At 38.6% G+C, this 16148-nt stretch overlaps 1 protein-coding gene across 1 annotated transcript in view; it reads left to right on the top strand.

Moving 5' to 3' along the window:
- Positions 1-8799, top strand: part of TAF1B (TATA-box binding protein associated factor, RNA polymerase I subunit B) — a 52389-nt gene extending 43590 nt beyond the window's left edge. The window contains 4 exon segments of the mRNA XM_026846511.1: positions 1108-1198; positions 1682-1752; positions 3864-4089; positions 8134-8799. Coding sequence (XP_026702312.1) covers positions 1108-1198; positions 1682-1752; positions 3864-4089; positions 8134-8359 — 614 coding nt within the window. The 3' untranslated portion in view covers positions 8360-8799.
- Positions 8800-16148: the final 7349 nt, after the last annotated feature.

The following is a 16148-nucleotide window of genomic DNA, read 5'->3' as shown; positions in this document are numbered from 1 at the left end:
CCCCCAAACTTCCTTCCCAGCAGTTTAAGAGTACTTACTTAAACATTTGGGTTTAAGGAGTTCATAAAAGTTGTATCCACACCTTCAAATTTTAAGAACTTTAAGGGTCTTTATTCCCTTCTTTTGTCTATTGCTTTTTGAGTCCATCTATATTTCTAGCATCTAAGACATTATGTGCCAGGATAACCTGAATAGCAAAAATGCATATAATACAAAACCTATATAAGCTTGATTATAAGAACTGTATATGCACCTTCAAAACAGTTCAGACAGCTATCTGGCAAAGTTAAGCATGATGCAAGCATCGCATGCAGTGCAGCTGGGGTGATGGGGAAATGCAAAGCCTGGTTAATTCACAATGCAGATCATCCACCCACTGGTTTTAAGAGTTGCTTATATTTTAAATATATAAATCTACATCATAGTTCTGTTTGGATTTCTTATACTTACTGTACCCAGCTGGTCTACTTCAGTCCTGTGCCTCTTTGGAGCATCGATAATAAATATGCTGCTAGAATGCCATATGCCTTGATGGTTTTGATTATGCTGGTAAATATTTGTTCACATATCAGTGAGTGAAGTTCCTGTGCTCAAAAACGTGGGAGACTGATACAAAGTGAATACAATTGTCTAGTTTATCTTTCCAGCCCTGTAAGGTTTCATGGGTAGTACGATAGACAAGTGGGGAGTTGATGAAACTGTGAAATTTTACATCTGGACTTGTTTAGATCTTGTTTAAATCTAAGCTTGATGTATAGTTTCATTAATGTCTTGAAGTCAGCTTTCAAACAGGTGAAGGCTACTTCACACTGTGGAGATCTAGTTCACTTTGTAGACAGGAAGTAGTTTCTAGGCTTAACTTTCAGAAAGGAGGCAAAAGGTTTGAATTGTGCTAAATATATGAAATCTATTTTAAGCCAAGGGACTTTTTTTCACTTCTTATGGCATGCTGTTCTTTCACTGCATTTCTGGATTTCTCTTTCTTACAGAATGGTAAGATTTCAGGATAGGTTTGTATATCGGAGTCTAACTGAATAGAGACAACCTTCTGTGTACTACTCATTTCTTTCACTTGCTCCCAACCTAAAATGTGTATGTTTTATTCAGATGGTCCATGTTTTGAGTTAAAAAAGTGGTACAAGGTGCTAAAACATACCTTGGATGTGGAGCAAAAGAAATTGGATGAAAGAAGAGCCAAGTAAGTTTTAAATTACTTTTTCTTTAATGTAGACAGTTTTACATGAAATCCTGACCTTCTTTCTTTCTTTCTTTCTTTCTTTCTTTCTTTCTTTCTTTCTTTCTTTCTTTCTTTCTTTCTTTCTTTCTTTCTTTCTTTCTTTCTTTCTTTCGTGAGTAAAGTGATTAAATCGCCATCTTGATTTTCTATTTACACTCATAATGTTTATCCAGCATACTAATTAAATGCTCACTTTCTGTGACAAGTAACATACAGCTGAACAATTAACTGATTACAGGAAATCTAGGCTTACGTGCCTCAGTTTGCCCACTCTGAAAAAAGACTTCCTAGGTGTGTTGGGGGGGGCAGTGGATTTTAATAGCACTAGCCATTAGGTTCTTTCAATTTTAATTTAATAGCTCTAGCAGTATTTGTAAGAAATTACTATTCTTGTTTGCTCCAGCTTTCTTTTTTCTTAACAATTCCTATGCCTCTTACTGGTAGGTATCTGTGGAGATGTGAAAAACCACTGTTTTATTCAGCCAAGAAGAAATCCAAAGTTCTTAAGAGAAGACGTGAGTAAAATTTGCTTCTTCCCAGCAACACAGAAATCTGCTCTAACTTTCCCATCATAGAATATCTGCAGCCCTGACTGTGATAACATTTACATCTTAAAATACTTTCTCTTCTCTTTCATCTCTACAATTAATGTAGTACTGTTTTACAATCCATGGCTGAAATTCTTCAGACAGACATTTTCCTCATGCTTAACTGAAACTGCCTTTGCCAGACATCCTAATGACCTACTGAACCACATCTCAGAATGAGTACTCTGTCCTCACCTTCACTAGTTTGTCAGCTGCCTTTATAGAGCTGTGATCTTTGTGAATTGTTGTTGATCTTCCATAGCTTTTCTGTCCCTCTTCCTCCTTTACTTTCTTATATCCTTTGTTATGGGTATCCTTTGGTAGACCTTGTGTGTCTCTCTTTTCTCCCACTCCTTCTTTCAGTCTTCTGTAGAAAGGGAGGAAAGCTTCTCTGAACATGAATTTATTTGAATATCTAGCCGTGCATGGTCAAAATGTAGGTACATCTACTTTATTTTAGTAGCTCTAAAAGTACTTATTTACTGGATTTTATGTTGACATAAAAGCAAACAGACAAAACAACAAAACCTTCACTTCTCTGTGGAAGCAGCAGATACTTGAATAGAGATGTTAAGTGTGGTGAGTTATATTCTTCCCTTTATATACTCTTCCAGTTTCTGGAAGTGGCTGGTTCAGGGACTTCTAAACAAGTTGTATAATCCTATTTGGTTTGAATAACTCATGTTGGATTTCTCTTTCAGGAACATAATTGGGGTTTTTGAATGTTCTTACTCTTCAGAATTCATTAGGGGTGATCCTGCAGTCAAGTTATGTTCCATGGAAAAACATGTTTAGGTGTATTTCAAGCTGATTATTTGCTCAGATACCCTTTAATTCCTGCGTTTGTAAGAAAAAGTGATTGATTCATTGTTCATAATTTATTTCTATGGTGCTCTAGATTCCTTTTTTGGCTCTGCTTCTCTTTGAGCTAGAAGAGGACTGCTTAGATTATGGAGCTTTACCAGTGCCTTTGCAAGCAGAAATATCACATAGTGCCATTGTAACTGGGCAAGATTCATCTTAAAACAAACTTAAAATAGTAGAGACAAAGAGTGCTCTAGCAAATTGATGTGCCAGATACAGGTTTTTAGAAATATTCCTCAGCCTTTGTTTTTGATGGTAGATTTTAATGTCCTCTTGAAAGATATACTTCCCAATCTTTGCATTACTTTAGGATGTCTTTTCTGCTTTTTTTCCCAGTTTGTGAAAGAGTTTATTTAGATACAGGTCATAAAATGAAGTTGAAGCTCCAACTACAGTGTTTTTTAAGCTGCTTTTTATCCTATGGAAACAACGCCCAGGTGGTCATACTGTATGCACTGATCTGTCATCACACCACCTTTCCCTTCTCAGCCTCAGTTATGAAAGTTTGTCATTCCTTTACTAGCAGTGGGGAAAGGTGAAGTGGTTTTTCTGTTGGCTTTTTTTCCAGTTGAAATTTGCACTATGGAAAGCTTAACCTTAAATCCGTATGTGTATGAAACCAGGCTTCCTTAATTCTGATGCACAGGAAACTACCCAAAAAATCTTAGCCAGTCTGAGAGGTAGCATATGACCAGGTAAATATAGCAAAAGGTGTCCTGGCATGTGTTTTCTAACAACATAAAAATACCAGCAGTATCAAATGGATTTTACAGGTTTTACTTGGAAGAATGCTTTTGGAGTGCCCCACTATTAACATCATTAGGTATGAAAGACATGGCGTTTTGAATTATCTTTCAAAATCTTTCCCTGAAACATATGACAGTTGAATTTTAAATACAATGGTGAAGAGAACATACAGACAGACCTTCAAGGTTTCTCAGTATTCCACACAGAGGTTTAAATTTAAAAAAAAGAAGAGAAATGGAAGGAAGGAAGGAGGGAGGGAGGGAAGGAAGGAGGGAGGGAAGGAAGGAGGGAGGGAAGGAAGGAAGGAAGGAGGGAGGGAAGGAAATGAAGGAAGGACACAAATACTCTATTTCTTCCTGTATTAATCACCTCTAAACAGTATTCTAATACTTAACACTTTTGCCTTTTTTTTGTTTCTGTTTGTACAGAAATCGTTGTGAACTTACAAAATCAGTTTGCCAGGCTGTCTGGTTCAGTGCTACATGCTGAAAAGCCAAAGCCTTCAAGTTTTCAGTTAAGATGGTCTGAAGAAAACACAGATGGGAGTTGTTTTCACGGGCATAGCCTGAAGGGAATTTTGCAAAAAAAATCTGGTTTACTTAAAGCCAAGAAGCCTCGCTATTGGCTGTGTACACGTAAACTATGTAATGAGAAGTAAGTATTCAAATTTGTTAAATACATTTTGGAAAGTTCTCCTGAAAGTAAAGTGCCATATATTTTTTTTTTACAAATGACAAATATGGGGTGTGTACATAGCTATGTATTCATATTAGTTAAAATCATTTGTAGAAAGGGGTGTGTGTGCAATGGTTAGTCTTGGATTGGGAGTAGACAAATTGTAATATGAAGAGTGATCAAAGTGAGCTTTTGAGAAGAGAGGAGATGAGACAAAATGAACAACTAGAGTCACATGGCAAGAGTAGCAGTTAGATATAAATACTCACTTTACATCCTTCTTCGTAATATTTTAGAAAAGACTTGCACCACAGCAATCCTTAGAGTGGTGAAACAGTTCTATTTCTCTCCCTCAGCCCCCCCAAAAGTATGGGAAATTAATTTTCTAAATCACTATACTACTTTTGTGGTGGCTGTAATCAAAATTAAAGTTAAAATTATCAGTTGGAGTTCAAATAAGCAGGTAATTAATGCCTCTAGAACATACTTCTTAAAGAAATAATTAAGAGTGAGAAGGACTTTATCACTATTTCATCTAAGCATGTCAGCAATCAACAGTTGTATTTTTTACCAGCAGAAGAATAAACTAATAAATTTCTTTTACTGGAAAAGTAAAAGAAGAAATATGGGAAAAAAATATTTTGTGCTATCAAGGAAGTTTAATGTCTGTCTTTACTAGAGAACGATTCCTGAATCCTGCCTTCAGAAGTGAAAAGGATTTCTTTTTTCCAGTTAAGGGTGTATCAAAACAGTCATTTGTTAGTATACTTATTTTCTTTAAAGGACCTGAGTAGCAAGGAGAATGATAGCCCAGCTAATCCATCCTTGTACAAAGTTACATGGATATTTAAGTAGCCTGGTTTCTGTCAAACTTCTCCCTCTTCCTTTAATACCTTCTCCTTTTGCATTAAATTCTGCAAAAATTGGTGACTTTTCTACTTGGTGGGTGCTGGCAGAGGACCATGGCCAGAGACAGAGACCAAAAGCCCTACTGAGGGCGTGTAGGAGTTCAGCAACATTTACTCCAAGGAATATGAAATATCTAAAGTAGTGTTTCTTGTAAACTCCCTGGGTAGTATAGATACAGCTTCTGGTTTATACGCCAGATACTGGTTCTGCCATTGGTTGTATCATGAAACCCTAACCCAGAAGAGGAATGTACCAGTGAGTATCAGTGAAAAAGATGAACTTTGCAGATGGCTTGGATTCTCCTGAATTTCTCATGTATTGGAGGGTGTTTTCTGGAAAGGAGGTCAGGTTACAGTAATGTGAAATGAGATTTCATTAGTGCATTGAATAACATCGTAAATCTTTATCTGGTATATAGTTCGAAATGGCATGCTTAAGAGAGCAATAGCCCCTACAGAGTCTTGGCAATACACTCCTGATTTTAAAAACATTAAATATTCCTCTTGAAAATAACTGGCTTTTACATGTGTGCAGTCTTTTCTGTCTTTCAGTGGATTTATTTGCTTATCTTTATTTTCCTTTTCACATTACCTTTCACATATCCACCATGACAGAAATGGGTTGGAATAATGTAAACACAGTGTTATATTACAAGAGCTTTGGTTGTATGGATTCATTCTTCTGTATAAGAACCTTTTTTTTTTAAGGGAGGAGAGGTAATAATCCCTTTACCACAAATTTGCGTAAATCTTATGTACACACTGAATGAGTAGATATTTCAGAGTATGTTTGTGTGAATAATCTTCCATGCAAAATCTGTTTTTAAGCCTACATTTTCATACGTAATATATTAAAATGTTAATGGCAAACTGTCATAGCCTTCATGAAACAAGATTTGAATTTAAATTCTTACCGGTTAAATTTCCCATTATATCATTTGCAATGCAAGTAGTTAATTATACATCTGACACTTACTTAACTTTGGAAAACAACATGTACTCCCTCAGATATGAGGGTTTATCCTATGCAAGTGTGTGTATGTATAATAGAACTAAAAACAAACTTACAAATTTTCTTTCTTTAAAAATCAGCATGGGACTACTGAAATGCTTTAATCCTAAAACTAAAGTATGCCTTTAGTATGGGCAAAGCTGAGATCAGTCAAATGGTTGGTGAAATGCTTTTACATTTTCTTTTCTTTTAAAAGTTTTAAACTGGATTCTAAATTGATTCAGTATAGAAGTCTTCAGGTGACAGGAGTTTTATGGTTGGACTTTATGATCTTAAAGTTCTTTTTCAACCTGAATGATTCTATGGTTCTATATACAATGAGGTATACAATGTGTGAAAAAGTTGAGAAAAATTGATTACTCTTATTACATCTAAATTTAAAATCACGTGGATTTTTTTTTTGTAGCTCTTCAGAGATGCTCTTAGGATAAATAGCACAAAAATAGCACATGGGGTAAAAATGTGTGGGTGTTTAGGTACTCTTGTGAAAAGTGTAACTCCAACTAATCAAATAGGTGCTTTACAGTATTGATGTAATTACTCATTTGCCTCAGAATATACAATATCACTCCCCTGCTCCCCCATTGAAAACTAAGATTTGATGCGTAAATTGCTATAAAAGCTGTAGTTGCTGGATCTCAGGGTTGACTAGGACATAGCAAAATGTCTTAATTCATATTAGCCAAAAAATGCAGATTTGATTCAACCAACATTACTCACTGAAGCTTGAATTTAGCCAATTAAATGGGTGGTGGGGTCAACTAGTTCGTTCTGATGCTGCTGAAGTGTCTGATTTAGCTTAGTTTTTGTAAGAAATTGCTGGCAGCTTTCAGGGAACATGACGTAGGGCAGAGGATGGGATGGATGGCGTGAGAGACCTAGTTTCAGATTTCCAATCTGCCAGACTTTGGGAGGCTTTAAACAAAAAACTCCGCTCCCTGGAGTGCAACTTGCATGGCACTCCAGGACGGGTCCGTCTGTTCCTCCAGTTCAAGGTAAAATGTAAATGTTTATTGGGCCAGAGGGAGTGAGCAAATGAGTCTATAGTCTAGTAATTAGCACTCTTCCCCATAAATTGGGACAGACAGATTCCAGTCCTTGTTCTGGTGAATATTTAAGACCGCTGCTCTGAATCAGACAGAGGGGAAAATTTAAACTCTGCTTCTCTGCATCCCAGGGCAATACCTAGTAAACTAGAAGATGCATAGGATTTACATGGTGAATAGCACCTGAATCCCCATATCAATGTAAAAGATTTTGTTAAAAATTGAAACATATGGATTTTATACTATTTTAAATTTACCACTTCTAATAAAAACAATTCAAGGCTAACCCAGAACAGGGTATTTTTCCAACCTAAGTTGCTGAACTTCACGTTTACAGAGCTATCTCTGCAGTCTGTCCTCTGTGTCATCTTTGGTTCAGTCTGACACTTGTTAACAAGTCCAGTCTGCTATTTTCATTATATATTTCATCAATAAAATCACCTATTCATTGCCATTAATATTTTCACTGTGCAAGCTACAAAATAATTAAGCAGAAGGCTTCTATAGCACTAAGTATTTTGTCAACCTGGTCAACATTTGCCCCAGTGTTTCCTGTGTTACTCCATGGACTTTAACTTCGGTTTTCTCTCTTGTTTCTAGACAGATAATTTATATTTAGCACACAAAGGCAATGAACAAGAAATTGAATGGGTTATAATCCCATGGCATAGTGTCAGGAAGAGGAGAGTGGACCCTATGGAGAGTGTGGGCACATAGAGAAAACAGCCTGGGGTGTATCCATTGGATAGTCTTAGAAATTTTAAAAATAGGGTAAAGTAGCCATTTTCACACTTTGCTACATTTGCTAAAAGCTGGCAGAATGAACACTCATTCAATTTAGTCCCAAAAGGCAAAGAACATGTATGTACCTTGGTTCAGTCCTCTACTTCAGGGTTTTGCAGGAGTGGATCCCTTCACAGAATTGACATTTTAGACCAGAACTGTGATTTAAGCTGTTGGTAAAATGTAGAGTTTTCCTCTAATTACAATTAAATATATAAATGCTACTAAATACACTTGTAATTTGGGGCTTTCTTTCTTTTAACTTTCTTTTCAGATTGTGTGGTCATCTGGCTCATTATAGAGGAGTAAACTTTCCCCAGAGCTACCGTTTTGTACTAAGGTTATTCTCCTTTCTTTTGAGGATAGAGCCCTCTTATATCCATGATGAGGTGTGTATGATAGAACACAAGCTTTTTAATAAAAAACTCTGTAAAAAAAAAAAAAAAAAAAAAAAAAAAGAAAAAAAAAAAGAAAAGGCCCAAGGAAGTAAAAAGGCCTAAAAATAAAAGGCCTAAAACCATGTAAATTAGTTGGTTGAATCCAGAACCATGGTATTGTATGTAAACTTACACTGATACTTTTGCTTGCATGGAAATTTTTTAAGAAAATATTGCTAAGATCTACTACTGTACTTCAGTTGTAGTGGTTTTTTATCTACAATTTAAGTCACTAGTTTCCAGCTGGGAAAGCTACCAAGGAAAGTGGTTATCACAATTTATTTCTTCAGTTTGTATGAAATCCCCATTTTGGGGGCATAATTGTACAGACTTTGAGTGTGCTGGACAGCACATTACCATCTAATTACATTGTGAGATTTTTGCAATAAAAATATTATCTTTATTTTACCTACTGTTATATGACAGCAAATGTATTTCTAGAAAGTAATGTTTACTTTGTTTTAAAATAGTGTGTTAACAAATAAAAGGAGCAGTTGGTTGATGTTTTCACTGCAGTGAGTTTTTTAGTCATTGTTTTTAAACAGGCCATTCTGGAGGAACTCTTCCTACATTTCCTTGCATTCTGTGTAACTCCCAGTCTCTTGTTATGCCTGAGCCTCTCATTCTAAGCTAACACCTCTCAGGTCCATGTTCCACTCCAGTCTTCACAGATTTTGCGGTTACTTTTATATCTGGAACGGCCCATCCTATTTCTTGTGCAACGGTAACTGCCAGGTCCTGCTGCCATTCTTCTTTTGCAAGGCTACTGTCATTTGAATTTCTTATGACCGCTTTGTAATCCAGCATCTTCATCAGCTTGTGCCTCAGCCATTCTACCAGTTTCTCATGCTCAGTGTTATTTATGCACTGTGTTTTTAAACTGTCCCAGACAATGTGTAAATGAAGTTGGGTGCTGCCACTACATTAAAGACACAATAACATATACATATGTTGAACAGACATGTTGAGTAGATACCCAGTGAATAAATCTGCTTTCAGCTGAATGAAATAAAATGCAGCAACTCTGACCATCAGTATGGAGTACAGAAGTTGCTCAATCTATTTGATCAAAACCAAAATCAACAGCTGTTTCTAAGGGTTATTATAGTTAAGAAAAAAGGTGCCTGCAGACTTTGCAAAAAGTAATAGTTTTCTTCCTGAGGAAGGGCTTCAGTGAGATGTAATCTAGGAAGGTGATCAGTTCAGCAAGTAGACTCTGGGTGTGATGGAAGAGTGTAAAATCTGTTACAGTTCAATCCATGAAGCTGATGTCTAAAAACTGGGAATGGGTGAATGATAGGAGAGGAGGTGTGCTGCCTCACCTGTCCGGAGCACAGTGATTAAGTAGTATTTCAAGCACGGGTATTGCAGACAGGACTATTAAAGGTAAGTTGTAATACTTACTGGGAAATACTGGCAAACCAGGAGGCTTGGCTGGCTCTGTAGAGGCAGGAGGTAATTAAACATGGTGTCCTGATTTAAGATGACAGAAAAGACAGTTTGGGTGAAAGTTTCTATTTTTTCAGATATTTAAGTGGCTATTGTAAAACAGGGATTTAGAGTAATGGTCCTATAAAGTGCTTGTAACGTGCAGATGAGAAGGCTTAGTTTTAGCCATACAGAGCTAAACTGTGCTTGATGGGGGAAGAGGAAAGAGCGGACTGTTACTTGTTGTATGTGTGAGAGATTTCGTAAGTGGGTACGGTTTAGTATGTCTAAATCTATTGCCATGTTGTGCTAGATACCTCACACTTCTGACAAAATGTGTGTTGAACTGATGTTTACATTAATGGACTCAGAATATACCAGTTTGAATCTCATTTTGCATCTGGCATTTGTGTTTTAAAATCAGCTATAACTATTATGTTTGACCTCACCTGAGTGAGTTACTAAAGTTTACAGATATTTGGTAAAATTATTTATTTTTCTGGTTCTAGATGAGTATTTGTATCAGTTAAAAATCTACACATTGTCACTGTTTTCAATAGTGCTTGCCCAAGTGACTGAAAATGTCTCATTCTTTTACTATATCTGTTAAAGTTTTGAATTAACTATCTAAAAGATACCTTGTTACACATAAAGGATTCATTTAATTCAGAAGTCTTTATATGAGGGACTTACGCACTTAATTATAGGTACACCTTTCTTTTAAAACTACTGTAGTAGTAAAATCTGAGCTTCATAAATTAAAAATACTGTGCTCATTGTTACATTGTTACAAACATAACAAAGCTCCCTTAGAATAAATTAAGGCTGTACTTTAATAAACTGGAATAAAGCTTGCAGTTAATCATCAAGAGCCATGTGCCTTCTGGACACATAGGTTAAGAGTCAGATTTAAAAGTAAAGGGTGTGCCCCTAAAATACTTAATGTTAGTTCTATCCAGTTTAATCAATCAACACTTCTGTTGGAGTAATGACGTTTAAGAAGCTGACGAGCCACAAGAGTGCCTTATCTTCAGTGAAGTGTAGTCGAGCTCTCTTGGGACAACTGCTTTGAGTCCAGTTAATATAACCTTGAGGTGGAGCCGTGCTGGTTGAACAGACAGCTGCCGGCAGATGGCTGAAGGGTAGGGTGTCTGCCGCAACCAGCAGTTCCAACCACCTCTTCTATCTGCTTTTAAGTTACAGCTCCTTTCTGTGTAACTATTTGCTGAAAATGTCCAGGTAAAGCTCAGCGTTCCGATAGCTACTTTTTTGTATGAAATTTTAAGTAAAGAGACTCAGTTTGTTTTGTTTCTTACTCTAAAAGTTGAATGAGAGTTCTTAAGTATATAGATAAAGGCAAGTGGGTTTTTTTAGATTAAACTTTTAAAACAGTGTATATTGAGAAGACTTAGAATTGTTAAATAATTATTAACTTAGACAATAGCAAATCGGTTATTCTGAGACCTTGATGTGCCTTCCAAAGTGAGTTTATTTTGCTAATTTGTGTGTTGTAATTCAACACATTACTTTTTTCTATCTTTAAGAGTGCAAAAGTAACCTTGCTTTATGAATTCTCCTAAATAACGCAACCTTTCTGTTGTTTCAGTGAGAAATATGACAGATGTCTTCTTTTCTTTTGAAAGGTACAACCTTCAGCAGAATTGGTATTTTACCTTCCTAGTTTTTCACTACCTCAGTGTGTCTGCATTCTCAATATAAACTTAGTCACATCCTTTTTTTTTATAAAGTCTTTTACCGTTTTCCAGTCATGAGAAATGTTTGATTTTTTCCTTAACCTCTTACACAGAGCGAGAGCCCTGAACCTGATTTAACCAGTGAATGAGATCAGCAAAACCCAATGCCTGAAAGTAGTGCTAGTCTAATTTATTTGCCATAGTGTGCTATATGGGCTTCACTGCAATTACATCTTTCTTAACCCATTTTTAGCATGACCCCTGAAACAATTCTGTTTGGAAGATTTGGGAAAGCTTCATGCAATGCTGCAGGCAATGCAGTGAATAACTTGCTTTCTCATAACTTCTTGGAAAGCTCAAATGTCCCTTCTTCAGAATTACTTTTCTCCCTTTACGGACAAACAAGACTTTTGCTGATGATCCTGAAAAGTGATTTCAGGGTATTTATGGTAAGTTGTCAAGAGGTTGCTTTTGCAGGGCCGGGAGGAAAAGAGCCAGGACCCACAGGGCTTTTGGGAGAAGTAAAGTCTGAAAATGTTAAGACCCTGAATAAGGTGTCTGCTTCCTGGTTCATCTGTCCTTTCCCCATGTCAGGTTGAGTAAGTTTTATGCTGCTTCACAGGCAGAGAAGAGTCAGGATAACTCTGTTTAATAAATCTCCTATTTTGGATCCAAAATTAAATGGGCTTCCCAGTATGTGTTGTCATACATATTTCCTGGCTGAGCAATGTTAGTATATGGATTGGTCAAAGCAGTGTCTCTCTGAATGCAGAATCCTTGCTTTCCAGCATCTCCCCCGCAGTTACTGGTCTTGTTGCTCCTCACATGTGAAGCTTCTTTGTTCCTGGCCAGATTAGATGAGGGAGCGCGTAAAAGGGATACCAAGATGTGGAAACAGGAAAGAGCTTTCCTCACTGCTGCTTGTGCTAGGATGGTGCTGAAATGGTGAAGAGAGTAAGAGAACAGGAGATGATGAATGCTTGTGTCCTCATGTGAGGTTATAGCTGCCCTTGTACAACTGCTAATGGCAGCATTTCCAGAGCCAGAACACTCCTCCCCAATACTCAGCATCTACACTCTGCCTCTGGCAGTACATCAGGTAGTTTTAAAAGAAAATACAAGCACATTCCTCTGATAATCTCGCATGGCTGATCTGTACTGTAGAAGTATTCTGTGTCTGCTCATAGACCGCCCTGTTGTTCTGGCAGTGGCTTTGCACATCAGCTGCAGACCCTGCCGTTGCCTCCTGAGAACACCACCAAGTATATTTAGTGTCTATGTTGTGGTTCAATAGTTTGGTCTGGATCCTGGGATGCTTCTGTGCTGCCTTTTCGTGGAGGACACCTGCAGTGGCTGGCTGATGGAGCACTGCATGCCTCTGACAGGGCTGCAGAGTAGAGGCTGCTGCAAGAGATAACAGTGAAGACACCACCTCTTTACAGGCCCAAGGAAGAGAAGGGTGTCCTAAAACTACATCCAAGTGCCCAGCTCTCAAGGTCAGGATACTGGGCTGCAGAGGAAGGGAGTTCCTGGTGCGCTGTCAGCTCCTCGCAAGCTGGGCAGGCTCCCCGTCTGCAGGCAGGCTGGTTCCTGCCCTTCTGAGCAGGGCTCCCATCATGGTCCTGTGACACAGTGCAGCCAGGCTCCCCATGACCGCCACTTGCGGCTTGCTCCGACGTTAGGATGTGAAACAATCCACTGGCTCTGGATCTCATCTGCACAGTAAGTTGTGCTGCATTGATATAAATTGTGGCAAAACAGTTTTGTTTTCTGAGCCGAGATCCGTGGCGTTTGTAACTCCTAACTGGGCAGCTGGGTGGTTTCCGTGCTGCGGAGCAAAGCGGATTAGGCAGAGAACAGTATGCAGCGACAGAGCTGCACACGCTGTTCTCTTGCTACACCACTGTCGGGCTGTGCGGCAGGACCTCTGTACACAGAAGTGAAATGCAGTGTTGAGCAGAGACAATAAATGTTCATTGAGACTGGATAACATGCTAAAGATTTTATTGTCGATAAAATTCTAAGCTTCAGAAGGACTTCAATATATAGGCTACTGCAAAATTGACTAATTTATGTTGTAGTACTTTCAGAGTGTCCTCAGTCAGGCTGATGGAGCTGCATCTCCTGCCCCAGAAAAGCCTGATGCTCTCCATGGTGTCTACGTTATCTTGAGGGCTGAATACAGAAAAGGGAAATTTTTAAGGAATGCCTGCAAGATTGCATATAGGGATATGATTCAGGTGAAAAGCAAACTGTTTCTTTGATTTCTGTATTTCACACACTGCTTTCATTTATTTCTTTACCCCTTTTTCCCCCCAGCTTTTTCTATCTTCTCTTTCCTATAAGGCATTCCAAAATTCCACTGTCACTTGTCTTTCTGTTTCTTTCCATTGTGCCTGCTTTCACCTAGTGAAACTGTCACTTTTCTTCCTAGTGAGTTCACAAACATCTGCCTGGGTTTTTCTCTCTCTGTCTGCCCCCCCACCCCCCACCCCCAGCCCTTTGATGCCTTCAGGCTTATTTTGTGGGGGTCAGTGATCAGCTTCAGGCTTACTTTTCCAGCTCTCTCATTAGTGACCAGAGACCTGTTGTGGAAAAGCTTGCCTGGTGTGCTGTGTGATGGAGAGAAGATTCACTGCTATTTACAGCCCTCGCATCTTAGGGGTTCAGATTAAGTAGAAAGTATCTTGTTTTGACTCCCTGGCGTGTTTTGTGAAATCAGAAGTACTGTTACAAACTTGATGCAACTTGTTTGTTTATTGCACAGGTGTGAATGGCCAGTGCATGTAGATAATTACCAGGTGTGAGGTTTTAAAACCTTATTTGTTAGGTAAGTCATAACAGTAGTTAGTCCTTGTCCAGAATAATTCCCAGTTTCTCTAGACAGTGATGTCAAAAGACAGACAAGGAAAAGGTGCAAGCATGTTGAGACAGTGTTCAGCCTCGTGGTTGCAAATGGCGCATGAGCTCGGTGGGATTCATTTAGAAGGAAACAAGTATGAAGAAGGGAAGGAGAACGCTGAAGGCAGGACCAAAGCAGAGGGAAAGGTAAAGGGAAGGGCATGAGAGGTGAAGGAGAGCAGTGAGATCGAGGTGAAAGGGCTAAGCGAGGGAAGAAGTTGGAGGGAACGCCAGTGCAGGGCAGGGGAAGTCCTGCCAGAGCGCTGCCACATCAGGCTGGCATGGCCTTATGCCCAAACCAAAACTCTGCTAAATCCCTTGGTGCTTCTTGCCTGATTTTATTCAGCGATGATGCAACCCACTTAGTGACATCACAGAAATACACCTACAAGTGGTGTTACAGAGTCTAGATTGTGACCGGCAGATTAGTCAGCGGTGTCACAATCCGATGTTTATATCATTGTCTCCTGAATGTGGAAGTGATTGCTGTGTCGATAACTAAGTTTTTATCGGTGGAGCAGGCTGTTGAGAAAAGCTGTCCCTTTTGCAGAGGCAACAGTTTTGATTTATTTGGAATAAAATCACGGTGAATTCTAGTTAAGTAGAAGTACCAAGCGTGGCACATCACTAAGATTTTAGCAGTTCAGGAGCAGTGTAAACATGTGACTGAACTTCAGCACATACTGCATCTGGGTCACTTGCAGCTACAGGGTAGTATTATATTTTATTGTTCATGAAAAATATGCACTAACAGAAGCTGGGAGTGTGAGGAGTGAATAACACCTGAGAAAGTTAGAAGTCCTTCCCAGTATTTGCAATTTTGAGCTTGTTTTGTAATTTGTATCGGAAACAAAACGAGTTATACTTGTTTGGAAAAATGTAACTTTATGACATCTTACTCGGATGACAGTAGTTTTTTCATATGTTTCATAAGACTTTTTCTTTGATGTAATCTCAAATTGGATTCTTAAAATGGGTTAAAAACCTAGAATACGTTTTAGTGCATGTCATAAAGAACAACTTCACTTTGTAGAGCAAGATCCTACTTTAGTAATGATATTTATCTTTTGCCATCCTAGTGGCAATGTTTGCAGAACCAAACAAAGCATTTTGTTTCTAGAACACTAGTTGTGATCCAGTGAGAGGATATTAAGCAACTTCCAGGATTAGACCCTCAGTGAAAGTTTGTTCCCTTTAGTTTCGTATTTCCTTCGGCTGGCTGCTTAAATTGTCCTTCTATAATTTTGCATTGGAGTATATCCTATACAAATAGGGAAGAGATTTTGACCTAGAAGGAAAGACCTCTTATTAGCGTGCATACTTTTCAATTACAGTAGCTATCTGAAGCATCTTGACATATGATAGATAACACTGTTGCTATATGGGTTTGATTCAGCTTGTTACTTAAACAAGCAACCTCCCACCCTTATTTCTCAAGGAGAAACTGAAGATCTTTCTGATTTAAATTCACGCACACCACTTTGGATATATCCGATGTATTTGTAATGTTGGGGATTTAGATGTATTCCCAGCAGTAACTCCATGGTAAACCTTCCTTTCTCCCCAAGGCCGGTCCCTCCGCGAGGCTGGTAACGACGGTAGGATCCACTGTGCTTTGGCGGTCGGCACAGTGCTCGAGCAAATTGACGCACCTTGGGTCGGTTTTAGATTTCCTAAACCCGGGGTTTGTACAAGAAAATAAATGAGGTTATATGGGATGGGAGAGGAGGAAAGGAGACCCATTTTTAGCGTGAAAAAGGTCCCACGGTGCTTCCCGCGTCCCCTGCCGTGAGGCCGGGCCGGGGCCCTGGCGGCGAGAGCCCCTCGAA

This window comes from Athene cunicularia, assembly GCF_003259725.1.
Source record: "Athene cunicularia isolate RWA chromosome 3 unlocalized genomic scaffold, athCun1 chr3_part1, whole genome shotgun sequence".
Classification (NCBI taxonomy): Eukaryota; Metazoa; Chordata; class Aves; order Strigiformes; family Strigidae; genus Athene; species Athene cunicularia.
This window is presented reverse-complemented; position numbering and strand designations above follow the sequence as displayed.